The sequence below is a fragment of the Macaca fascicularis genome, chromosome 5 (assembly GCF_037993035.2).
Source record: "Macaca fascicularis isolate 582-1 chromosome 5, T2T-MFA8v1.1".
In the NCBI taxonomy this organism is placed as follows: Eukaryota; Metazoa; Chordata; class Mammalia; order Primates; family Cercopithecidae; genus Macaca; species Macaca fascicularis.
In genome coordinates this window covers 108,549,459-108,575,470 of record NC_088379.1, presented here as the reverse complement: position 1 = coordinate 108,575,470, position 26,012 = coordinate 108,549,459, and the positions used below count along the sequence as shown (strand labels likewise).

General features: G+C 39.2%; 1 protein-coding gene across 1 annotated transcript; it reads right to left on the bottom strand.

Annotated features, from left to right (window-relative positions):
• Nucleotides 1–4,356: 4,356 nt before the first annotated feature.
• Nucleotides 4,357–25,109, bottom strand: CISD2 (CDGSH iron sulfur domain 2). The gene is made up of 3 exons (XM_045393382.3): nt 24,963–25,109; nt 7,504–7,718; nt 4,357–5,586 (listed from the first exon to the last, which is right to left on the bottom strand). The coding sequence occupies exons 1-3, from the start codon at nt 25,063–25,065 to the stop codon at nt 5,497–5,499; spliced, it is 408 nt and encodes a 135-aa protein (XP_045249317.1). The 5' UTR covers nt 25,066–25,109; the 3' UTR covers nt 4,357–5,496.
• Nucleotides 25,110–26,012: the final 903 nt, after the last annotated feature.

Genomic DNA, 26,012 nt, shown 5'->3' with positions numbered 1-26,012 from the left:
TCTTATTTTACTTCTTGGTAGCATTCTGCAGAGTTGAAGATTGTACTTGTGAGTTTTGAGTTTCTTAATTTGTTGAATGGATGTGACTAATTTATATCCTTAGTGTGATCATGCAGAGAAATATATGAGGGATAGTGATAGAAAATTACAGGAAATCTGAAATTTTAATAAATTGTTTGTTGACATTTTTATTTTCTCACTAGTACAGGCTTCATCTCAGTAATTATGAAATATACTACCCTTTTCTCCTTTTCTATATTATTTTGGAAAATTACAGCCTTATAATAGAGATCAGAAATGTGTTAACATTATGGCTGATCTATTTGACAACAGTGTTCTAAGAAAACAGTATCACAAATATACTCTCTCACCATTAATTGTTCAAAATAGAAATTTTGTAAGCAAAGAATCAAGCATTTAAACCAAAGGAAAATTAGAGTGATGTCATCTCTGGTTGAAAAACATAGTCTTTCTGAACAGAATTTCAATGTCCTTCAAGACCATAACTAATATAAAATTACACAATACAATGGCTAATAATATGAACTGTACACTTTTTATATTAAAATGATGCTTGCTACAACATGACTTTAATAAATTGGATTTCTGTAAGATAAAACTCACCAGGCATGGTTGCTCACGCCTGCGATCCCAGCACTTTGGGAGTGCTGACGCAGGGAGGATCACTTGAGTCCAGGACTTTGAGACCAGCCTGGGTAACATAGTGAGACTCTGTCTCTTAGAAAAGTAAAAAATTAGCTGGGCATGATGAAGCATGACTGTAGTCTCAGCTACTTGGGAGGCTGAAGTGGGAGGATCGCTTGAGCACAAGAGGCTGAGGCTGTGGTGAGCTATGATCGTGCCCCTGCACTCCAGCCTGGGTGACAGGGCCAGACTTTGTCTCAAAATACATGAAAGTAGACAAAATTAGTTTACTTGCTGAACATGATCAAATATAGCACGTTTCCAGTAAAAGACTGTTAGGACAAACTATAACACAACCTCAGTTGATGCAGCATATTTAAAACAAAACAAAACAGCTTTGGGCATATTCTATAATCCAACCTCTGTGGTGCAAAGGGACTATATGGCCAACTAGGTGTTGGGGCAGTCACAGAACTGCTGCACATATGGTTTTTAATTCTCCCTAAAGTGGAAGAAGTCATCTAACAAAATTTATTATGGCTTAAATTGCTATTGCTTTAGTTTTCCTCAAATTTTAACAAAATAAATTATGTAGTAAATTATAGTCATTAAGCTTGAAAAATGTTTCAATTGAATGGGAAAACTTCCTGTGATAAAGCCTCCAATCATCAAGGAATAAGTCAATATATTTTATGCATAAATTTTCCAACATGTTAAGCGCTAAGCTTTTAACTAAATAGCTAAGGGGAAATTGTTACCACTGAATTCGACACATATCCTGCCTTTTTAAAATAACACATACTACTTATCTTGATTCCAATTCATCACTAAACATCACTTGTATAATTTGATCACAGTAATGTCCTCAGAGACGGTTGTATGCAGAATCCTATAGTCTCAAGCTGCTCTCCTTTTAATGTCCACCTTAAATTTATTTTTGTTCCCCTGCCTTGCTGTCAACTGTCACATCTTATAGTTCATCCCTTCTGCAAGACCTTTTTGATACTTGTGATTTGTTAAGAAGCAGAAATCAGACAACCAAACTTGTTAGAATTCAATGTGAAGTAAGAATAAATGGACTCTGGGTAGCTGCTGCCACCACCATTAAAAATTTTTTAAAAAGAAGACTTTTCAATTACCATTTAATTTGAACTTGACTTACCTAGACTACTGTTAGTCACTATTAGTTTAACAGAGGGAACATTGTTAATAAAGTGGATGTAATATGTAAACACATACATCATTCCCTTGTTCTGGATCTATCAGTGATTTCATACTTGGACTATATCTAAATTATCTGCTTTTCCTGGCCTTCAAAATGGTCTTTAATTCAGCCCTACTTTCCATGGGTTAAATTTCCTACAATGCTGAGATGTTTATATTGGTTTCCTCCTGTCCTATGAAGTTCGTACTGATTTCTGCCACAATACATTTGAGTCTTTTTTTTTTGAAAGGGGTTCACTCCTGTTGCCCAGGCTGGAGTGCAGTGGCACGATCTTGGCTCACTGCAACCTTAGCCTCCTCAAGATTCTTGTGCCTCAGACTTCCAAGTAACTGGGACTATGGGTGCACCACTGTGCATTGCTAATTTTTGTATTTTTTTGTACAGATGAGATCTCACCATGTTGCCCAGGCTGGTATGGTACTTCCGAGATCAAGTACTCCACCCACCTCAGCCTCCCAAAGTGTGAGATTACGGGTGTGTAGTCACTGCCCCAAACCAATGAGGCACTCACTTCTGAATAGAGTACAAGCATTAGTAACATCTCCCCTGTCTCTCCAGATTGGTTATGCTGCCACAGCTGAATTCTAAATGGGTGAAGTATTATACAGTTAGTTAGGTTTCTTTGGCAGGTATCAAATAAAACATCCACCTAAATTCTTAAGAACCTTGTTAAACAGTGGAATTTATAAACTCTCTATACAGAGTCTGATAGCACATTTCTATTGGAAGACTATGGAATCACAATGAGGAAGGTAGAACTATATATATATAGATCAGCAGCTGGCGTAATTGGCTTCCTGTAACTTATTAACAAATTAGGTTACAAAATACAAAGGCAACTTAATGAATCATCTTATTTGGCATTGAACTCAAAGCTGAATTGTGTGAATTTTGAGGTGCTTTCCATAATTCAGCTTGCTTAATTACCCATATGAATGAATCATTCATACCTCAAGCCTGCTAACACTTTTGGATACCTGATGTTTATGTAATGGTGGTGCTCATTTGCTGAGTAAGGCATGAGTAGTTTCCTAGGTAAGCAGAAGCAGCCCTCAAAACAATCATAATGTGACACAGTAACAACAGGGCTGTATTTTGAAGGCTCTAGAAACCCAAGACATGTATTTCAAGAACCAAGTTACTTTTTTTTTTTTCTTTTACCACTTATCCTCAAGTTCTACAAGTTACTTATATTGTATCAGTTCAAATACATTTGGTTATTAGATGTCTGTTTCTTAAAGATGGACAAGATAAAATTGCATAAATTTACAAGAAGTAATGGAAACTGATAATGCTTATTTGAAGGAGTTATTGAAGCAACAGCTTACTACCAACCCTAGGCTTCTGAAAAATTTGAACAGGTAGGAAAAGATATGCGCATAGCTCTTAGCATATTTTAACAACTGAAAATGTGGCAGGGAAAAAGTCTTTATTCTAAGAGTATAACCATCTTACTTTTGGGGTATTAAAATTACCTTTTATGAGATAATTGATTTTCAATTTTTAAAATGTTATTTGACAAAATTAAAACTTAGTCATTCATTTTAGTCTCCTCGTTTTTAGTAAATTTACCTCCTGTGAAACCTAAGTTATGGGAACCACTAGAACATGTGTGAAAACAACTTGCTGTGAGATGCAGTGATAGATTTTACAAAAAGAAAACCATTTCATGACCACAGAGCAGGATATCCAACATTTTGGTGAGGTGGATTTTTTCCAAAGTCTTGTGACCAGCTGTGGAAAAATAATTGGTTAATCTGACAGTGAGGCCCCTTAAGAGTGTTGAAGAAAAGGTATCTGAAAAAATACCCAAATAAGTGAGAGTAATGCTGTATTTATCACCCACTGACATGTGAGGAAAGAACAACAATTTTGGACATACACCTTGCAAAACTTCTCAAAAACCAGACTACATTTCTAACTTTAAAATACATGCTGCTGGTCATGAAGAAGTTACGATCATATAATTGAACCTGACATTACATGTAATAAATGAAAAACCCAAGTACCATGCTTAGTGTAGTGTCTGGTACATACGAGTGCTCAATAACCATTAGTTTTATTTCTAGAAGGATTACCTCTGTCTGCCTCTTGTACCTTCTTATAAAAAGAAAGCAAAGTGAACTGAACGACTTGTATCTTAAATAGACTAAAGAAAAGCTTTTGTATTTGTCTTTTCTCAACTAAGCAGTTTCCATAGTGCCTAGCAAGGTCTCAGAAACACACTCAGTGAAGGGGGTTAAATGATAACTCTTTCAGAACAGAAAGGATTCCCTACAGAGCCCAGCAGAGGCAGAGTACTATGTTTCCCAGCCTGGCCTTGAACTCCTGGGCTCCTGCACTGCAGCTATCCTTCCACCTCAGTCTTCCCAGCAGTTGCGACTACAGGCCTGTGCCATGGCACCTGGCTAAGGATAGCTATTATGAAAGTAGTAATGTAAGATGAAACTGAAGACTCATAATAGTAGGATTAAAAAGTACAAACATTTTAAAGATTCTCCAGTACATTTATTGTGCAAACTTTTTTGTACAGTTGACCCTTACACGTGGGTTTGAACTGGGTGGGTACACTTATGTGCATACTTTTTTCAGTCAAAAGCAGGTGAGGTCACACAGATCAGCATTCATGCATGGGATGTGAAACTCCTGTGTATGGAGGGTCAATTGGAGGGCCAACTTTTCTACATATGGGTTCTGCAAGACTTTCTGTGGGAGTTGCGTAGGGGCAGATTTTGGTAGACGTGCGGCCCTGGAACCAGTCCCCAGCGTATACAAGGGATGACTGTATTTTAATGGTTTATAGTGTTAAAAAGAGAAAAATGTCCATGTAAGCACACAACACTAAACTATCATTTTAATATGAATTAATATGTCTTATGTTTATTACTAATTGATCTTCAAATTGCAGCAGCCCATGACTTTGGTTGTGAGTGTTCTTGCCATTCCACCCCAGCTGTCACTGAGTCAAATAGTTTAAAATATATACACACACACAGACACAAGCCTTTTGTAAAGTAAACAAATCTTTTATGCTGTAAATGACTGTTCCTCAATGGAACTTTTTATATCCAGTTTACTTCTTTTCTAAAGTTAGGATATTCATATTAAATACACAACAATCTCTATAAAGTAGAGTCTATCTCTGTGAAAACACAAGTAATTCTTGATGGCAATATTTTTCTTAATTCATCTAAACAAATGAAGTTTGGGAAGCCAAAAGAAGAAAAACACACTTCAGATTATCAAAACCAAAAGAGATATAAAAAAATATATATTTAACAATGTAGGTGGGAATTTTAAATAGAAGATCCTGTTGAAAATATTGATATTCAAAGAAACAAACAGCTTTGGATCCATAGCCACAATTTAGGTTTTCCTAAATTAAAATCAGAAGTGATTTTATTGTTGGAAGATACATTAATTCTTTGAAGTCAGAATAAGAGGCTTGACAATTTAATTTCTAATTAAGTGACTGAATATACAAAGGATCAAATACAAACAGTAGTGCAGTGCAGCAAGAAAATAAATTGGAAGAGATAATTGTTCAACCAGTAGTACTAATTAAGACCACCATTTTAAAATCTTCTATACACAAAGAATGAGAAAATATTGTTATAATATTATTATTATACTTCTTTCTTCTTCAGTATTAGTGGACCCACATTATCTCCTGTCAATTCATTGTGTTTATTATGTGAACCATCGCAGGCAGGAAACTAAAAAGAAAAAAGAATTACAAGTGTTATTTTAAAAATATGATTCATTAGGTAGAAACATTTGTGAAATGCTCTCAGAAAGAAAGCATATCACTTGCTAAAAAAATCAGATCATTTTCCTGAGTAATAGTTACATTCTATATCCAACTGAACCATATTCAAAATCTAACAATTTAAACAGTTACTTCATTATTTGGTTTAGATTTTAAATAAAAACCTGTGAATGATTCCATATGATTGACTAAAACAGACAATAGGTTTAAAAGGGAATCAAATAAGTTCTTGGTCATTTGTGGAGTTTAAATTTCGAGCTCACCTACTGCTTAATTTTTAAAAAATGGAATTTAATTCAAAATAAATTATAATTTTTTCTTGCTATAAAACTCATGCATACCACACAATTTTTGAAAGCAAAAATATATTTTTTTTTTTTGCTGGGTGCAGTAGCTCACGCCTGTAATCCCAACACTTTGGGAGGCAGAGATGGACAAATCACTTGACGTCAGGAGTTCAAGACCAGTCTGGCCAACATGGCAAAAGCCCATCTCTAACTAAAAACACAAAAGTTAGCTGGGCATGGTGGTGTGTGCCTGTGTCTTGGATACCTGGGAGGCTGAGCTGGGAGAATTCCTTGAACCCAGGAGGTAGAGGTTGCAGTGAGCCGAGATCATGCCATTGCACTCCAGCCTGAGTGACAGAGCAAGACTCTGTCCCCCGCAAAAATAAATAAATAAAAATAAATTTTAAAAAATTTACTCATAACCCATCCAGATATAGGTAATAATAATTAACAGTTTGGTATATTTTTCCCTCTGCATTTACTGTATTGTTTTTTTCCTGTTTTTTGTGAGACACAGTCTCGCCCTGTCGCCCAGGCTGCAGTGCAGTGGTGTGATCTCGGCTCACTGCAACCTCTGCCTCCCGGGTTCAAGCGATTCTCCTGCCTCAGCCTCCTGAGTAGCTGGGATTACAGGCACGTGCCACCATGCCTGGCTAATTTTTTTTGTATTTTTTAGTGGAGACGGGGTTTCACCATGCTAGTCAGACTGTTCTTGAAACCTTAACCTTGTGATCCGCCTGCCTCGGCCTCCCAAAGTGCTGGGATTATAGGTGTGAGCCACTGCGCCTGGCCTGTGTGTGTTCATTTTTTAAACAAAATTGGGATCATACTGTAATATGCTTTCTTACTTATGTTATATCAGGATCTCATGTCATTATACATACTTTAAAAACATGATCGTTTCCCTTTTACCAGATATTTAGTTTATAGAAATTTTGCTATTACAAAGCTGTGATGAACAATACTGCACTTAAAACCTCAAATAATCTATGACCAAGTACAAGAAAACAGATTTTGTCAACTACTTACAGTACTTATCACTCCAAACTCCTTCCCACATTAAAAATCATCTATAATTGAGGCTATCATTTACTAACTCACATTATTAAAGCAGTTTACATACATCATCTCACTTCTCAAAAATATGTAATGTTGATGTATCAGGTTAAAACAAACTAACTCTGAAGATTAGAGATTAAAAATTAAGTAACTTGTCCAACCAAACTCATACTGTGACAAGTATCGTATTTGACCACTATTTACTATGACACCAAAGCTTTCTTCCACTAAACCTTATGTCATCTCTCAAAGAATGTGTATTTTAAAATACGTGTTACTCTAGATAAATGCCAAACATTGTGAAAGCATGAGATTTTTATTTTTCTTTGCTGTTCCAACTTTTCTAATGTAGGTAGTATCTATCATGACATGAAAACTTCAATTTAGGAATATGGTCTTTCAACATCAAATGTTACAGAAAATTTTTTCATCTTAAAGAACTTCAAAACTGGGAATTTAAGAGGCAAAACAATCCTAGCACTGCAAAATTTTCGTGTACATGTAAACAGACATCTTACCGTTTTAGAACGCCAACACCTGCAATAAGCTGCTTTAGCAAGACACAAATCTTCAATGTTTATTTCATTCACTACTTTCGGATTTTCCTTTTGTATTTTAAGATTAATCAAGCTATCCTTCTGTTGTTTTTTCTTCTGGAGGAATGGACGAACTGCAAGGTAGCCAAGAAGTGCGAGTACACCAAGGAAAGGCAATAACCGAAGCCATTCTGAAACTAAATATGTAGATTTGTCAGAATCTGCAGTGCTCTTGGAAAAGAATTCAAAATAGCATGTCTAGTTTCATCCTTGAGCTTATTCTTTATCTGTTACTTTTCACATTAATTCCTTTCTAATGGATCCATAAAACTGTGAATAACACAATAAAGCCAGTTCTACCAAAGACCACCTTATTTTATTTATAATTTGAGACCAGTGAAACCAGAAACCTAACTTTCAGAAATAGGTTCCGGCCGGGCGCGGTGGCTCAAGCCTGTAATCCCAGCACTTTGGGAGGCTGAGACGGGCGGATCACGAGGTCAGGAGATCAAGACCATCCTGGCTAACACGGTGAAACCCCGTCTCTACTAAAAAATACAAAAAACTAGCCGGGCGTGGTGGCGGGCGCCTGTAGTCCCAGCTACTCGGGAGGCTGAGGCAGGAGACTGGCGTGAACCCGGGAGGCGGAGTTTGCAGTGAGCTGAGATCTGGCCACTGCACTCCAGCCGGGGCAACAGAGTGAGACTCCATCTCAAAAAAAAAAGAAAAAAAAAAGAAATAGGTTCCATTTCAAATATCCTATCTCATTGTCTACATCAAGTCTATTTGTGTTTGTCTATTTTATTTTAGAAATTATGATTACTATAACTATAAACAAAATTCAATGTATGATATATTTTATAGGTTAAGAAAACATTTTAACTTTTATCTCCTTAATACTATATCTAAAATCATACTACAGAATATCTGCAAAATTTTTACCACTGATTCATATTATCAGAGAGAACATGTCCTCTGATGCTTTAAGGTACATTTTTGGTAAATGTTGCTAAAGAGCACTGAAATGTTGTGTAAAAGCTACTATTTTAAAGAATAAATTGAAGCTTTCTATGTTGAATGTTCTCATTTTAAGATACATCTCATTCCATAAACTTCACTTAAAGCCTTTTGGAGTACCCAGTCTGTCTTAAGGGGACAGAGAATATAAGTGATATAAATGCAATAGTCCCTATGCCTATGCAATAGTTCCCCATACCAGGAAACCAAGATAAATGTTTCAACACACATTTATCAAATGTCTGCTAGCGCCCTGCCTCTGATGGGCTCCTTTCTGTTCTTACAGAATTATCAGTTAACTTCCTTCACTGAATGCCTATTTTGATACCTTGCTAGGCACTATGTAGAAATAGCTTACTTGAGAAAAGAGAAAAACAGGAAATAATATGCTAACGCATGCTAATAAACATTAAAGATAAATGAACAGATTATGCTAAGAGTATAATGGCCCTAGCTCATTTAACACTATGTTAGCTTAAACAACTATATGTGGTAGGTATCATTATTATCCCCATTTTACATGTGAGAAAACTATAGCCTAAGCAGGTTTAGTCCAGGACAGCCTAAATCCAAAGCCTGTTGTCAGTTATCATGAATGAAACCCAACAGATCTAAAATTAAAATCTGTTCCTCTCTTGGTAAAACTACTCTCAAGAGATAATAGCACTATTTAACTATTGAAAGAAAGACTTAATATGAACCCTTCCAAAATGGAATTATTTTTGATATAACATCATGCCAAAGAAATCTAAATGAAAAAACCTATTTATCTACCATTTGCATAGATAGCAGCTGTAAGAGTGGCTGGCAAAGAAGACACAATAAATGGTAGCTTTTATTCAGAGATTATAGAGATTGGTGAGGAAGTACAAGCAACTTCTTTGGAAAAAATATTTTGCCAAATAACTTGACAATGCTATATGGCAAAAATCTTCGAGAATATAATCTTGTAGTTACCAGAATAAAACTCTGTAAAAGTATGAACTTCATCTGCCATGTTGGCTGTTACATTCTCATAACCAAAGTGGAGACACTCCAAATAGGTACTTTGAGTGAACTAAAGCTCTGGAGATGATACAGAACTGTTTTTTGGGGGAGAAGGGGGCCTACGTATAAGATCTGTGCTACTCAATATGGGCACCACTAGCCATACTGTTAGATTTGTACCCAATAGACTTGTAGAAACTGTCTTGAAATAACAGTTTATTACTTATAGTTCCCAAGAGGAAGAGATACACTATGCAATGCAGGGCCACATGAGAAGGTACTAGGGTTGATCAGGAGGAAGAAAGAGGAAAGGGAAAAAGCATGGGCACAGGCCTTTATTGTGGTTTCCATGGAAAAGGCAAGGCAGGAAACTGTTTAGGACTGGGTAGCTTGAATAATTTCAGTGGGTTCTGTAATGGTCCCTAGTTGTCTTCTACCTATCCCTGGGGTGATTTAGGACAGGAGAGATACTGACTTCATGTGTAAGGGATTAGATAAAGGAGGTGGTTGGGGGCATGGGTTTTGGATTGGTTGGTTTGCATATGAAAGGCATGCTCACAGGCAAGTTATTTAATATCTCTAGGAATTAAATAGTCTCCACAGCCAACAAGGCCCCTAAAAAATATTAAAGCATAATAAAATACAGAAAATTGAAAACGTGGTTAATATACACATATGGGCTGGGTGTGGTGGCTCACGCCTATAATCCCAACACTTTGGGAGGCTGAGGAGGGTGGATCACAAGGTTAGGAGTTCGAGACCAGCCTGGCCAACATGGCAAAACCCCATCTCTAATAAAAATACAAAAAATTATCCGGGCGTGGTGGCAGGCGCCTGTAATTCCACCTACTTGGGAGGCCGAGGGAGAATTGCTTGAACCCAGGAGGCAGAGGTTGCAGTGAGCCAAGATTGTGCCATCGCACTCCAGCCTGGGCAACAAGAGCAAGACTCCATCTCAAAAACAAAACAAAACCAAAAAAACCACGTGGCTATTCACATGTAAATAAACTAAAATTAAGTAAAATGTAAAACACTGTTTCTAAGACACACTGGTCACCTTTCAGAGGCTCAATAGCTAGCTACATGTGACTAGTGACTACCATATTGAACAGTACAGAGTACATTTCCATTACCACAAAGTTTTACTGGACAGTGCTGCTACAGATCATTGGCTCTATAAAGTGCCATTTCCGCAGAATGGCAAGACTACCTTTCCAGCTTCAACTCCCACAAATATGGTCTCTTCATGTACCTGAAGCCAGTCAAGGCTATTGTCTAGTAAGCAGCCTTTCTGAGTTCTCTGCACATGGAGTTCCTTCTGTTTTATCTGACTAATTTGCATAGACCCTTCAAGACTAGAGTCAAATATTACTTCTTCCTGAGGTCTTCCTCAATTTCACAAAGCAGAATCAATCACTTCCTCCTGTGTTTCCAAGCTGCATTCCTCATGTTTCTGCTACCACACTACTGTAATTACTTGTTTCTAAAGTTGTCTCTTCTATAAATCTATGAGAAAAGAAATTCTGTTCTACTCTTCACGGCACAAAGTAGATGCCTCATATATGTTTAATGACTGACTTACAGATGGAATGAACAAGCACAAATGTCACTTACTTTCTCACTCACCATATTGTTCTGTAATTTGTATTTACACTTATCTTCTAGGCAATGAATGTCTTAGCTCGCATTTGGCCCCGGTATCCAGTATGTAACTTGAAACAGCAGTTTAAATGTTTGTTCAATGTGGAATAACATTAAGTATTATTGTATATATTACAATATTTTAGAAGTCATAAAAGCTTAAATTTATCAAAATGCAAGTGAATGCAAATGTAAAGATGACAACCTTGTTTATTTATTTATTTTTACTTTTTTTTTTCAAATTATTATTTCTTTATTATTTTTATGTATTTCAAAAGCCTTTATTCATTTTTGGTCAAAGAAAAGGACAATCTCAAGGTCAACTTTTCACTTAACTATACATTTGAACTTACAGGATTCACTGTCCTAGATACTGTACCTACTGACAACACAAAATGAACTCCCTCCTAGTCCCTAAAGTTGCATGTTGAAAGAATAAGCAGAGTCCCTTGCAATAGCCACACTGGTACTTATCCTAGGTATAAGGTGAAATAGAAAAACAGAAGCAAAAATGGCCAAGAGCATCGTAACTTGATAGCCCGCCAAGTACAAATATCACTGGAACAAATAAAGTTGTAGGCACTAAATTTTTTTTAAAAGTTCATAAGTATAAAAAAACTTAAACTGGTTGCACAAGATTAACTACTCTGCATGTGGACACGTGTGCCAATCCCAGTAGTTAACCTGGAGACAAACATCCTTAAATCCAATTAACTATACTGAATGCAAAATTCAAAGTTTGTGTTTACGCAGGTCCTCTAAAACCTAGATATGAAATTATTTCTTTTCAATGCACCAGGAAAATCTACTGTAATGACACGAGTCAGGCACACTTGGATCAACATTAACATACCTAAGACTTACCTTTTCCACTATTCCTTCCAACGTCTGAATATGCAAATGCTTACCTACTTGAATTTATTCACTAACGACATTAAAATGATATTTACTATCATGACTTTTTCTAAACTCACATGGCATTTGCAGTTAACTGTATTATTTATTTATTTTTGAGACAGGGTTTCACTTCCATTGCCCAGGCTGGAGTGCAGTGGTGCACTCTTGGCTCACTGCAACCTCCACCTCCCAGGCTTAAGCTATCCTCCTGCCTCCGCCTCCCAAGTAACTGAAACTACAGGAGCACACCACAACGTCTGGCTAATTTTTGTATTTTTAGTAGAGATGGGGTTTCACTATGTTGGCCAGGCTGGTCTCAAACTCCTGACCTCAAGTGACCCGCCTGCCTCAGCCTCCCAAAGTCTTGGGATTACAGGCATAAGCCACCACGCTTGATTTTTTTGTACTGACTTTTGTACTGATACATAATAACTGTACATATTTATGGGGTACATGTGATATTTTGATACATGCATACAATGTGTAATGATCAAATCAGTGTAATTGGGATATTCGTCACCTCATTTATCATTTATTTATATTGAGAACATTCCAAAATTTCTCTCCTAGCTATTCTGAAATATACACTAAAATTACTGGTAACAATAGTCACCCTATTATGCTGTTGAATACTAGAACTTTTCCTGGATAACTGTACTATAGTGCCCATTAACCAACCTCTCTTCATTTTCTGTTCCCTACCCTTCCTAGCCTCTGGTAACTACTATTTGACTATCTCCATGAGATCAACTTTTTTAGCTCCCACATATGAATGGGTATGTAGAATATTTCTCTGTCAATTAAGGCTGATTTTATATGAAGAAAGATAAAATACAGAAAAATCAAGAAACTTTAAAAAAAATTTAAACTGTGCTAGTCTCATTGGATCTGTTTGATATATGTTCAGCTATTACAGATATTTTAGATACTTTGAAAGGAAAATATTACTAACTGTAAATAATGTGCAAAATAAAATAATTTTTTTTTTTAAGACAGAGTCTCACTCTGTTGCCCAGGTTGAAGTGCAGTGTCAGCTCACTGCAACCTCCGCCACCCGGGTTCAAGCGATTCTTGTGCCTCAGTGACCTCCCGAGTAGCTGAGATTATAGGTGCATGCCACCACGCCCGGCCAATTTTTGTATTTTAGTAGAGATGGGGTTTCACCCTGTTGCTCAGGTTGGTCTCAAGCTCCTGACCTCAGATGATCAGCCCACCTTGGCCTCTCAAAGTGCTGGGATTACAGGTGTGAGCCACCATGCCTGACCAAATAAAATAATTCAAAATAATTTGTTTGTTTTTTTAACGAGGCAGTCTCACTCTGTCACCCAGGCTGGAGTGCAGTGGCATGATCTTGGCTCACTGCAACCTCTGCCTCCTGGGTTCAAGCGATTCCTGTGCCTCAGCCACCCAAATAGCTGGGATTATAGACGTGCGCCACCACACCAAGCAAATTTTTGTATAAAATGATGTATTTTATTCAGCATACATTTATTTTTATTTTAGGATTATAAAAAATAACATTGATGTATTTATGTGGTAAATTTATCTCTTTTTCAGTATGTAAATACATAGGCTGTAAATGCTTTAAAAATAAGGTTATATTGTATTTTTTACTTAATGGTATGTCAGATTATTATATTATTTCCCCAATTTCTTAATATCAGTTGGAAACATAAATTTTAATGGCTGCATCTACCTATCATGTTCCCCGATCACAATATAAGAGATACAAGGGGGCCGGGTGTGGTGGCTCACGCCTGTAATCCCAGCACTTTGGGAGGCTGAGGTGGGCAGATCACTTGAAGTCAGGAGTTTGTGACGAGCCTGGCCAACATGGTGAAATCCCGTCTCTACTAAAAATACAAAAAATTAGCTGGGCGTGGTGGCATGTGCCTATAATCCCAGCTACTCAGGAGGCTGAGGCAGGAGAATCACTTAAATCTCGGAAGCAGAGGTGGCAGTGAGGCCAGATCTCACCACTGCACTCCAGCCTGGGAGACAGAGAAGAGACTGTCTCCAAAAAAAAAAAAAGAAGAAGAAGAAGAAGAAGAAGAAGAAGAAGAAGAAGAAGAAGAAGAAAACAAAAAAAAAAAGAAAAGGAGAGATACAAGGGCAGGGACTTTATTTGTCTGATCACCTGTGTCCCCAGTGCCTATATAATGTCTGGCTCAATTTATTTAACTTACTTTTGTTTGAAGTGTAATTTACAGTTCACTTTATTGAGTTTTGTGTGTGTGTGTGTGTGTTTTTTTCTTTTTTGAGACGGAGTCTCACTCTGTTGTCCAGGCTGGAGTGCAGTGGCATGATCTTGGCTCACTGCAACCTCTGCCTCCCAGGTTCAAGCGATTCTCCTGACTCAGCCTCCCGAGTCACTAGGATTACAGACGCCTGCCAAACGCCCTGCTAATTTTTGTATTTTTAGTAGAGATGGGGTTTCACATGTCGGCCAGACTCTCAAACTCCCATCTGCCTGCCTCAGCCTCCCAAAGTGCTGAGATTACAGGCATGAGCCACGGCACCTGGCCAAGCTCTGTGTTTGGTAAGCACTCAGTTTGATGAGTTTTGGAACTATATGGACCTATAAACACCACCTAAGACAAAATATATTTCCATTGCCCCAGAAAGTTTGCTCTTGTAGTACCTTTCCAGTCAATCCCCCCTTTCTGATTTTTATTAAGTTCTTACTAAACATTTTCTGAAAGAAGAAATCAATTTCTCGTTAAACAGTTTTTTACTATACAATTATTACTATAAAATTAAATATTTACTATATAATTATTAAGTATCTACTAATATGGTTTGGCTTTGTGTCCCCTTCCAAATCTCATCTCAAATTGTAATCCCCATAATCCCCACATCAAGGGAGGAACCTGGTGGGTGGTGATTAGATAATCAAGGCAATCTCCGCCATGCTTTTTTCCTGATAGTGAGTTCTCATGAGATCTGGTTTTAAAATGGGCTCTTCCTGCTTTGCTCTTCACTCTTCTCTCCTGCCTCCTTGTGAAGAAGGTGCCCCTTCCACCATAATTGTAACTTTCCTGAGGTCTCCCTAGTCATGCGTAACTGTGAGTCAATTAAACTTATTTCTTTTATAAATTACCCAGTTTGGGGTAGTATTTTTATGTTTTTATTTATTTTATAGCAGTGTGAAAATACAGTAAATGGCTACAACAGAGAGTTGGGTACTGCTATCAAGACACCCTGAAAATGTGGAAGCAATTTTGGAACTGGGTAACTGGCAGAGGTTGGAACACTTTGGACTGCTCAGAAGACAGTAACATGTGGGAAGTTTGGAACTTCCTAGAGATTTGTTGAATGGTTTTGACGAAAATGCTGCTAGTGATATGCACAATAGCATCAAGGACGTCGTCTCAGATGGAGATGAGGAACTTATTGGGAAATGGAACAAAGGTCACTCTTGCTATGCTTTAGCAAACAGACTGGTGGCATTTTGTGCCTGCCCAAGAGAGTTATGAAACCTTTAACTTGAGAGAGAGACGATCTGAAATAGGAACTTAGGTTTAAAGGGAAGCAGAGCATAAAAATTTGGAAAATTTGCAGCCTGACAATGCAATAGAAAAGAAAAACCCAGCTGGGTACTGGTGGCTCACGCCTGTAATCCCAGCATTTTGGAAGGCTGAGAGGGTGAATCATGAGGTCAAAAGATCGAGACCATCCTGGCCAACATGGTAAAACCCCATCTCTACTAAAAATACAAAATGTGCCTGTAGTCCCACCTACTCGGGAGGCTGAGGCAGGAGAATCACTTGAACCCAGGAGGCGGAGGCTGCAGCGAGCTGAGATCGTGTCACTGCATTGCAGCCTGGGTGACAGTGGGAGACTCTGTCCCTCCCCTGCCAAAAAAAAAAAAAAAAAGAAAAGAAAAACCCATTTTGTGGGGAGAAATTCAAGCTGGCTACGGAAATCTGCGTAAGTTACAAGGAGCCAAATATTAATTACCAAGACAATGGGGAAAATGTCTCCAGGGCATGTCAGAGGTCTTCACATCAGACCCTTCCTTAACAGGCCCAGAGGCCTAGAAGGAAAAAATGGTTTTGTGGGTCTGGCCCAGGGCTTTGCTGCTTTGTGCAGTAGTGGGACTTGATGCCCTGTGTCCCAGCCATGGCTAAAAGAAGCCAACATACAGCTTGGGCCATTGCTTCAGAGGGTGCAATCCCCAATCCTTGGTGACTTCCATGTGGTGTTGGGCCTGCAGGTGCATAGAAGTCTAGAATTGAGGTTTGGGAACTTCACCCTAGATTTCAAAGGATGTATGAAAACACCTGGATATCCAGGCAGAAGTCTACTGCAGGGATGGAGCCTTCATGGAGAACCTCTGCTAGGGCAGTGCAAAGGGGAAATGTGGGGTTGGAGCCCTCACACATAGTCCCCACTGGGTCACTGCCTAGTGGACCTGTGAGAAGGCAGCTACCTGCTCCAGACCCCAGAATGGTAGATCTAACAACAGCTTGCCCCATGCATCCAGAAAAGCTGCATTCAATGCCAGCCCATGAAGGAGCTGCCCAAGGCCATGGGAGCCTACCCTGGCATCAGTGTGCTCCAGATGTGACACGGGGTCAAGGGAGAACATTTTGGAACTTTATGATTTAATGACTACCCCACTGGATTTCAGACTTGCATGGGTCCTGTGGCCTCTTTGTTTTGGCCAATTTCGCCCATTTGGAATACGTGTTTTTACCCAATGCCTGTACTGCCATTGTATCTTAAAAGGAATTAACTTGTGTTTTATTTTACTGGCTCACAGGTGGAAGGGACTTGCCTTGTTTCAGATGAGACTTTGTATTGTGAACTTTTGAGTTAATGATGAAATGAATTAAGACTCTGGAGGACTGTCAGGAAGGCATGATTGGTTTTGAAATGCAAAATGGATGTGAAATTTGGGAGGGGCCAGGGATGGAATAATATGGCTTGGCTCTGTGTCCCCACCGAAATCTCACCTCTTATAATCCCCATAATTTCCACATGTTGAGGGAGGAAACTGGTGAGAGGTGATTGGATCATGGGGGTAGTTTCTTCATGCTGTTCGCATGAGATCTGGTTTTATAAGGAGCTCTTGTCCTTTCACTCCTCACTCTTCTCTATCCAGCTGCCTTGTGAAGAAGGTGTCTGCATTCCCTTCCACCATGACTGTAAGTTTCCTAAGGCCTACCTACCCATGCAGAACTGTGAGTCAACTAAAACTCTTTCCTTTATAAATTACCCACTCTTAGTTATTATCTTTTTTTTTTTTTTTTTCAGATGGAGTCTCACTCTGTCACCAGGCTGGAGTGCAGTGGCACGATCTTAGCTCACTGCAATCTCTGCCTCATGGGTTCAAGTGATTCTCCTGCCTCAGCCTCCTGAGTAGCTGGGATCACAGGTGTGCACCACCACACCCAGCTAATTTTTTTGTATTTTTAGTACAGACAGGGTTTCACCATGTTGACCAGGATGGTCTTGATCTCCTGACCTCGTGATCTGCCTACCTCGGCCTCTCAAAGTGCTGGGATTACAGGTGTGAGCCACAGCACCTGGCCTCTTGAGTAGTATCTTTATAGCAGTGTGAAAACAGACTAATACACCTACTATGTAGAGATACTGTGCTAACTGCAAATACAGTAGCTGTCTTATTTATCTCTATGTAACCAGTGCTTAGTAATTTGCACAGAATAGGACTTCAGTAAACAACTAATTCAGTTTATCTGTGGTGTAAATCCAGATTTTCATATACTTGGAACCAGGCTTCCTTTGTCTGTAAAGCAGGAATAACAAATATAAGTTCATTTGTTCAACAGTATTTACTTAGTACCCACCACACTCCACAAACTGCACTATGTGGGGATACCAGCTAATAGTTAGATAAGGTCCCTTCTCTCATAGGGTATATATTTCAGAGGAGAGAGACAATAAACAAGTGAATAAACAAGATGATCACAGACTGTAGTAACTGTTATAAAGGAAATAAAGGATGACATAAGAGAAAAACTAACCTGAGGCAAAGCAGTAGGTTGGCTGCAATTTTAGGTAAGGGGTCAGGGAAGATTTCTGAAAAAAGAACCTTTAAGCAGAAACCTAAAGAATGAGAAGCCAGGAGCTCAAGCACTTGAGAACAGAATTTTCAAGGCACAGAGAAAAGTAAAGAGTCTCCTAACTTCATAGGATTGTTGGGAGAAATGAATGAAGTAGGAACCCACTCAGTAAAAACTACAGAACACAAATCAAACTATTTATGCATTCTGCCTTAAAACTATATAATTAGGTAAATATTTGTCTCCTCCCCAACTAAACAAAAAACTCCTAACTCCCTACCCTTTAACAGAGACTTACATAAACCAAGACTTCAGTAAGTTTTAGCCTAACTGAGTTTGTACTCCAATAAACTGGCATTTGAGATAATTCCTACAAGGTCTGGACTTATTTGCCTTTGTTCATGGCTTATGAATAATAACAGTATAAGTTAAAATACAGGAAGACTACTTAAAATATTTAAGAAAAAAACTTTCAGCACTTTCTCAAATTGTAATACCTCACTCTCATGTGTCAAGTAATGGGACACATACTGAAGATACAAAAATTATAAAACACAGTCCCTATCAGAAAGGAGCTTGCCATTTAGAATGGAATACAGACCTATAAAAAACGATTATAGTACTGTGTAGTATGAGCAATCATACAGAAGCAACGCAGAGGTACAAGTTATTCACTCTTTACTGGGATGAGCAAAAACTGTACAGGTTTTGATACTTAAATAGGTTTCTGAAAGATGAAGAGTACAGAAGTTCATGAGAATATGGGAGGAGGAGCTTCATTCCATGCAGAGGAAGCTGCATAGGCAAAGGTACAGAGATATGACATACATTAAGTGTCTGGGAAACTAAGCACCACAGTACTGCCAGAATTTAATGAAAGGGAACTGTAGAACTAAACAGGTGCCATATGATGACAAGCTCTGATATTCAACAGGTAAGTAGGAATCTACCCTGTGTATAACAGGAAACCACTGAAATATATGAATATTAACCTAACTAGGAAATTGTTCACCTATGAAGTCACTCTGATATCAGATGGAAGATGGATTAGAGAGCCACAGGAATAGTGGAGAGGGCTAGTGGAAAAAGACAAGGCAAGACAACCTGTTGGAAATCCATGGAAATAGTCTGGAAGAAAATAGTTTGAGATAAAACTAAGGCAGTGGCATTAAAGCAGAGAAGAGAGAATAAATGTGAGCAGTAGTCTCTACTAGGATTCCCTAAACTGCAGAGAACAATGTGTTTGTGCTTGCATTTTCGTTTTCTTTTTTAGCTTAAAACAACAGAAACGTATTCACTCACAGTTCTAGTGGCGACAAGTCAAAAATCAAGGTGTCAGCATAGCTGGTTCCTTCTGGAGGATCTGAGGGAGAAGCTGTGGTGTCCCTTAGCTTGTAGGCCTATCACCCCAATTGCTGCCTCCATCTTCACATGGTGTTCTCCCTTTGCGTGTGCCCAAATTTCCTTTTTAAAATATTTTAATATAATTTCGACTTTTATTTTAGGTTGAGGGGGTAAACGTGCAGGTTTGTCACATGAGTATATTGTGTGATGCTGAGGTTGGGGGTATGACTGATCCTCTCACCTAGGTAGTGAGCATAGTACCCAATAGTTTCAACCCTGGCCTCCTGCTTCCTTCCCCTTTAGCAGTTCCCAGTGTCTACTATTGCCATCTTCATGTCCATGAATACTCAATGTTTAGCTCCCAGTTATAAGAGTACGTGTTATTTGGTTTTCTATTTCTCTGTTAATCTCCTTAGGATAATGGTCTCCAGCTGCATCCATATTGCTGCAAAGGATAAGATTTTGTTCTTTTTTCCGTTTTGCCAATTTTTTTTTTCTTTTTTTGAAGACAGAGTTTCACTCTGTTACCCAGGCTGGAGAGCAGTGGCACAATCTCAGCTCACTGCGACCTCGCCTCCTGGGTTCAAATGATTCCCTGCCTTGGCCTCCTGAGAAGCTGAGAATACAAATGTGCACTATCACACCCAGCTAATTTTTGTATTTTTAGTAGAGATGGGGTTTCACCATGTTGGCCAGGCTAGTCTCGAACTCCCAACCTCAAGTGATCTGCCCACCTCAGTTTCCCAAAGTGGTGGGATTAAAGGCATGAGCCACTGTACCTGGCCTGTTTTGCCAGTTTTTAAATATGAGTTGTTCATCTTCTTATCAAGCTCAATACTGAGCAAGGACCTAATATTCATAATGACTTTTGGGTCCCATATAAAAAAAAAAATTTTATTATTATACTTTAAGTTCTAGGGTACATGTGCACAATGTGCAGGTTTGTTACATATGTATACATCTGCCATGTTGGTGTGCTGCACCCATTAACTTGTCATTTACATTAGTTATATCTCCTAATGCTATCCAGTTTTTTCTAAGAGATGGTTTCGCTCTGCCACCTAGGCTAGAATGCAGTGCCACGACTCAAGCAATTATCTTGCTTCAGCCGTCCATGTATCCCACTATTAAGATAAATAACAGGACCAAAAAGGAAGAAAGAACCAGCACCAACAGAGAAACAAAATCTAGGCCACACGCAGTGGCTCACACCTGTAATTCCAGCACTTTGGGAGGCTGAGGTGGGTGGATAGCTTGAGCTCAAGAGTTCAAGACCAGCCTGGGCAACATGGCAAAACCCCGCCTCTAAAAACAGATACAAAAAAATGAGGCAGATGTGGTGGCATGCACTTGTAGTACCAGCTACTCAAGAGGCTGAGGTGGGAGGATCGCTTGAGCTTGCAAAGTCGAGGCTGCAATGAGTGGGTCAAGATCATGCCACCTTCACTCCAGCCTAGGCAACAGAGTGAAACCCTTTTTCAAAAAAGAAAGCCAAAATCTAGTCAGAAAAGAAAATTTCAAAGCAACTTGAATAGCTAATTTGGTTAGGCTTTGTGTCCCCACTGAAATCTCATTTTGAATTATAATCCCCACGTGTCAAGGGAAAGACCAGGTGGAGGTAATTGGATTATGGGTGTGGTTTCCCCCATGCTGTTCTTGTGATACTAAGTGAGTTCTCATGAGATCTGATGGTTTTATAAGGGGCTCTTCCTCCTTTGCTCGGCACTACTTCTTCCTGCCATGATGTGAAGAAAATGCCTTGTTTTCCCTTCACCTTCCTCCATGATTGTATGTTTACTGAGGTCTCCCCAACCATGCTGAACTGTGAGTGGATTAAACGTCTTTCATTTATAAATTATCCATTCTTGCACAGTTCTTTATAGCAGTATGAAAATGGACTAATATGGTAGCTAGCAATTTTAACATAAATTTTCTGAAAGTTTAGACACGGTTAAAACGAAGTATCTCCTTCGGGAAACAGAATTAGGTTTAACCTTTTATTATATATAATGATACAGGCTAGCTATAACACCTATTCAAGACATATAAAAACTATTATTAAAACTTTTTTTAATGTACCCATAGACAAACTCGGATCTCAATGAGGAATTACATTCCATAGAACTAGAACAGAAATTTTCCATTTCAAATTTTCAAACATCTACATATAATATAGCCATATCATCTTATGATACCATAAAAATAACACTGGCAGCTTGGTTGCGGGTTATTTTATAACGTATTTTCTCATTTATCATTTGTAGCTAAACACAGAAATTATTTCTATTTATTAACTATTGAAAAGATAAAATACATTTAATGCATGGCTTTACTATTACCACTTAAAACCTAAGGTAGGGCTGGGCGCAGTGGCTCGCACCTGTAATCCCAGCACTTTGGGCGGGCGAGGCAGGCGGATCACCTGAGGTCAGGAGTTTCAAGACGAGACTGGCCAACATGGTAAAACTCCATCTCTACTAAAAATACAAAAAATTAGCCAGGCATGGTGGCACACGCCTGTAGTCCCAGCTACTCAGGAGGCTGAGGCATAAGAATTGCTTGAACCCAGGAGGCAGAGGCTGCAGTGAGCTGACACTGCACTCCAGCCTGGCAACAGAGACTCCCTCTCAAAAAAACAAAACAAAAACCTAAATTAAACATAAATTAGATACTCACAATAATTTATCTTGAACGCCTCACTCTTGAAAATGTGACAAACAAAGATAGATAAGTTGTTTCTGATAGGTAAGAATTGCCAGTACTTAACTAGTATATGGTCATTAAAGATCTCCATGTGTTTTCTAAGAATGCAGAGTCATCATAAAAGAGTCAATTGCTTTAAAAAAAAAAAAAAGCTAATTTCAATAGTGAAGGAAATGTAGGCAATAATAATGTGAACTCTACTGTTTTTTGCTCCAATTTTCATAAGAGAAAATGGAAATATTTTTTGGTCTCCTAGACACTTTAAACAATTGCTAAAAAGTTGTCTTCCAGGTTTTTATTTTAACAAAAGTCTACATTATGGATTCTACATGTAACTCATTTAAGAAAGCCAAATGTCATTAACTACTACAATCTATTCAGAATGGGAGACCAAGAGTCGAAAGTAGCCACTGAAATTTTTCTTCTATAATACTCCAAAATAAACCCTGCAATTGTTTCGTCCAATCCAAAAAGGGCTATCTCTTTTTTTTCATAAACCAGTTATTACAGGTATGTTCATGTTTCCTAAACAAACCAGCAATAAAATGAAAACTATTACCTATAGCCACATTGTAATGGGACTTAAGTTAAATGTATGTTATTAAAATACTTCTCAGAATGGTCATTATTTCTGAGAATCAGTCTTCATATTAAATATTTAACAACTTTAAAGAGGAAGTTACTATATATTCTTGATTTAAGAGGGAAAAAGTTTTGGTTGAGTTTTCTTAATGTCTTTAATAGGAATTAAATATTTGTTGACACTAGGGATCCTCGAGAAAAGAAAGCACACTTCTAAAATCTAGCCATTAAATCTAGTTTCATACTTTCTAATTTTCTTCAATTATACTTGATTTACAGAAAATTGAAACTAATATAAATGCAGCCACCATCTGGAAAAAATATACGTAATTCATTGGACGTTTTCCTTTCTTGACCGTTAAAAACTCAACAGTTAACTTATGCAAATTAGTAAGAAGGTAAGTTGACAAACGGTACAAATGTCACAAAAACCAGGTCAATACTGTTTTGGCCTGGTATTGCTATTTAAGTGAAGACATCCAAAAGGGAGAAATATGACAACTGGTATTTGCTTACTTGCCAATGAACTATTACATAGTGAATTTTAAAAAATAGAAACATTTCTAATTTCCAGTTGTAAGGGAATGAATAGTTAGGCCCATTGTGATGTTAAAATTAAAATCAGCATTTAGTTGTCAGGGAAAAAATGAGCATTACATTAAAATATGTAAGTTACTTAAGTAAAAGAAGTGGGGAAAGTCAAAATTGTATGGAATTGCTGCAATTCTGTCAAACTGGTAGGATCAAAAGATTTTGATGTTTATAAACACTTGATGTGAAACGTTTTTCGTTTTATTTTACTTTTGCATTGCTTCTGATGTTTAGATGTTCCTTTTTAATGTTTATTATTGTTACCATGCTTTCTATTCAATTGCATATTTTCTACTAAAACTCTTAATATTTAAAAAATATTAAAATCTCACAATCCACTCAACAGAGCGGCTGTCTGAGCATAATTCTATTGATCTCTAGATTTGGAAGAGAATTTGTCATCTAGTTTATCCCTTCTAAATCTATCGACCACCCACCACCAGAGTCTTTCTGTTTGTTTTCTTCATGTTTGAGAGGGGCTATTACCAAAGCACCACATTTGTTTGAGGAAAGCATTCTTTAATTAAAAAAAAAAAATCTTCCTTAGACTGAAATTCACCTCCCAATAACCTTCACTAATTTGGTTAATTTGGTATCAGTTCTATATTTTAGTCTACACAAATCTTATTTTTCTTCTACCAGACAGCGGTGCGATTGCTGTATTTTAGGTCAGGTACTATGGATCTTTAGAACGTTCGCGGCGAAGCAACCCTATTTACCTCAGAATTATCTTAATTAATGTTTGCACTCCCTGATAACCTAGGACACAGGAGTTCAATACTTGTTGATGTCTTCACCATCGGTCTGAGTTCCGTTTAGAAATATCCCTCTTAACAATGAAATGCTTGTAACTCAACACCATACTGCATTCTGGAGATTTTCATCCTTTAGATGTGAAATCCTCATGAGTTCTGTGGGTTAAGTGAGGGCCCTTAAGTATAGAACGTTACATATATTCACTAAAATTCATTTTCTAAGATTTCACCCCCATACCGGCCGTCGAATACTTTCTTGGGTAAGGTACCTTTCTTCCAACTTAAGTTCCCTCAGCAGGCCCCGGGACCTAGAAACGGAGGTGACCTCAAATACCCCCATGATAGGTCAATTCTAACCTGAGGGAATGGAGATTATCTCCTAATTTCGTAACTAAATAAAACGGTCATATACGTGTTACGTGTAAGTCTATATTTCTCTCCCACACACTCCCACCCAACCCACACGCTGAGGCTACAACCCAGCCGATAGCTGGGGCTGCCTGTTACATGAGGCCTTAGATAACGACGACTTATCTCGCTTTAAAATAAACAAGTACGCTACAGAGAGCGATGAGCAGGGCAGGAGATGAAAGAGACTGGCCTGCTCCCAACTCAGCACCTTCCAGCACCTTCTCTGCAAAAACCTGGTATCTTGCCACGGAATGACACCGGAGACAACTCCGAGGACAAAAGACTGGCACTTCAAGCACCTGGAGGCAGCCTCACAGACGTTCCCCAGAGAGCTGCGCCTGCGCGCGCCCACCTTCCTCTGCGCGCGGGGATCACGTGCCAGGCGCCGAACTCCGTTCCGCCCCTTGGCCCTAGGATTTTTACGCCTCCTTCCCCCGCTTGGCAAGCGTGCAAGGATGGGGACTGGCTGATCGGGGAGGATTACCTGTGAGCCTAGCGAACCCGGTAATGCTTTCAGGAACTGGGAGCCGCTTCAGATACGCGGGGAGCTGCACCTTCACGATGCGGGCCACGCTCTCCAGCACCATCCTGGCCAGCGGCGTCCACTCCTCTCCTGAGCCCCCTCCGTTCTGGCCAAGCTGCAGCGCCTGCGCCGAGAGCGGAAGCGGCCGGCGGGCACTCGCGGCCTCGGCCTGGGCGGCGGGCCCTGGGAGGAGAGGTGACCTGCCGGGCGCCGATTGGCGGAGGGCGAGTGACGTACGCTCGCGGCGGACTGCCGAGCCGCGGGAACCGGCGGGTAGATAGGCCCTCCTCGGAATCTTGTATGAAGGTGGCCACCCTGTTGGGCCTTTAACGTCTGTAGATGCTGGAGACCCGCAGAAAGGATACTGTGTACGATGAGTTAAGCATGTGAGAGTGCTTTCTAACCGGAAAGTGCCTTTCAAAAGTGAGTCTCTTGCTGTCTCCACTTCGTCCCCTCTCGCCCCGCCTCTTCCCCTACGGTTTGGGTTCTGTGGCCCTAGGGTTGCATACTCGTCCATGAGTATCCTCGCCCTACCCAGACCCCTGTGCCTAAGTTTACTCTTTCACCCCAAAAGCCAGGCTTAAAAAAATAAAAATTAAAATATTTTAACTAAACCAGGAACTGCTTACATCTCTGCCCCTTGGCAACTTAACTGCAGTCCTGGCTCCAAAACCTTCTCTGGTTTTTGCCACTCAGAGAAGATTCGTAGTAGTCCTTCCTTAGATATTTTCACTTCCTTTCCCTTCGGGAAAGTGGTAAAAGAATCTAAAGCCGATCGGGCGTGGTGACTCACGCTTGTAATCCCAGCACTTTGGGAGGCCGAGGCGGGTGGATCACGAGGTCAGGAGTTCGAGGCCAGCCAGGCCAAGATGGTGACACCCCGTCTCTACTAAAAATACAAAAATTAGCCGGGCGCGGTGACGGGTGCCTGTCACAGCTACTCGGGAGGCTGAGGCAGGAGAATCGCTTGAACCAGGGAGGCGGAGGTTGCAGTGAGCCGAGAATGTGCCA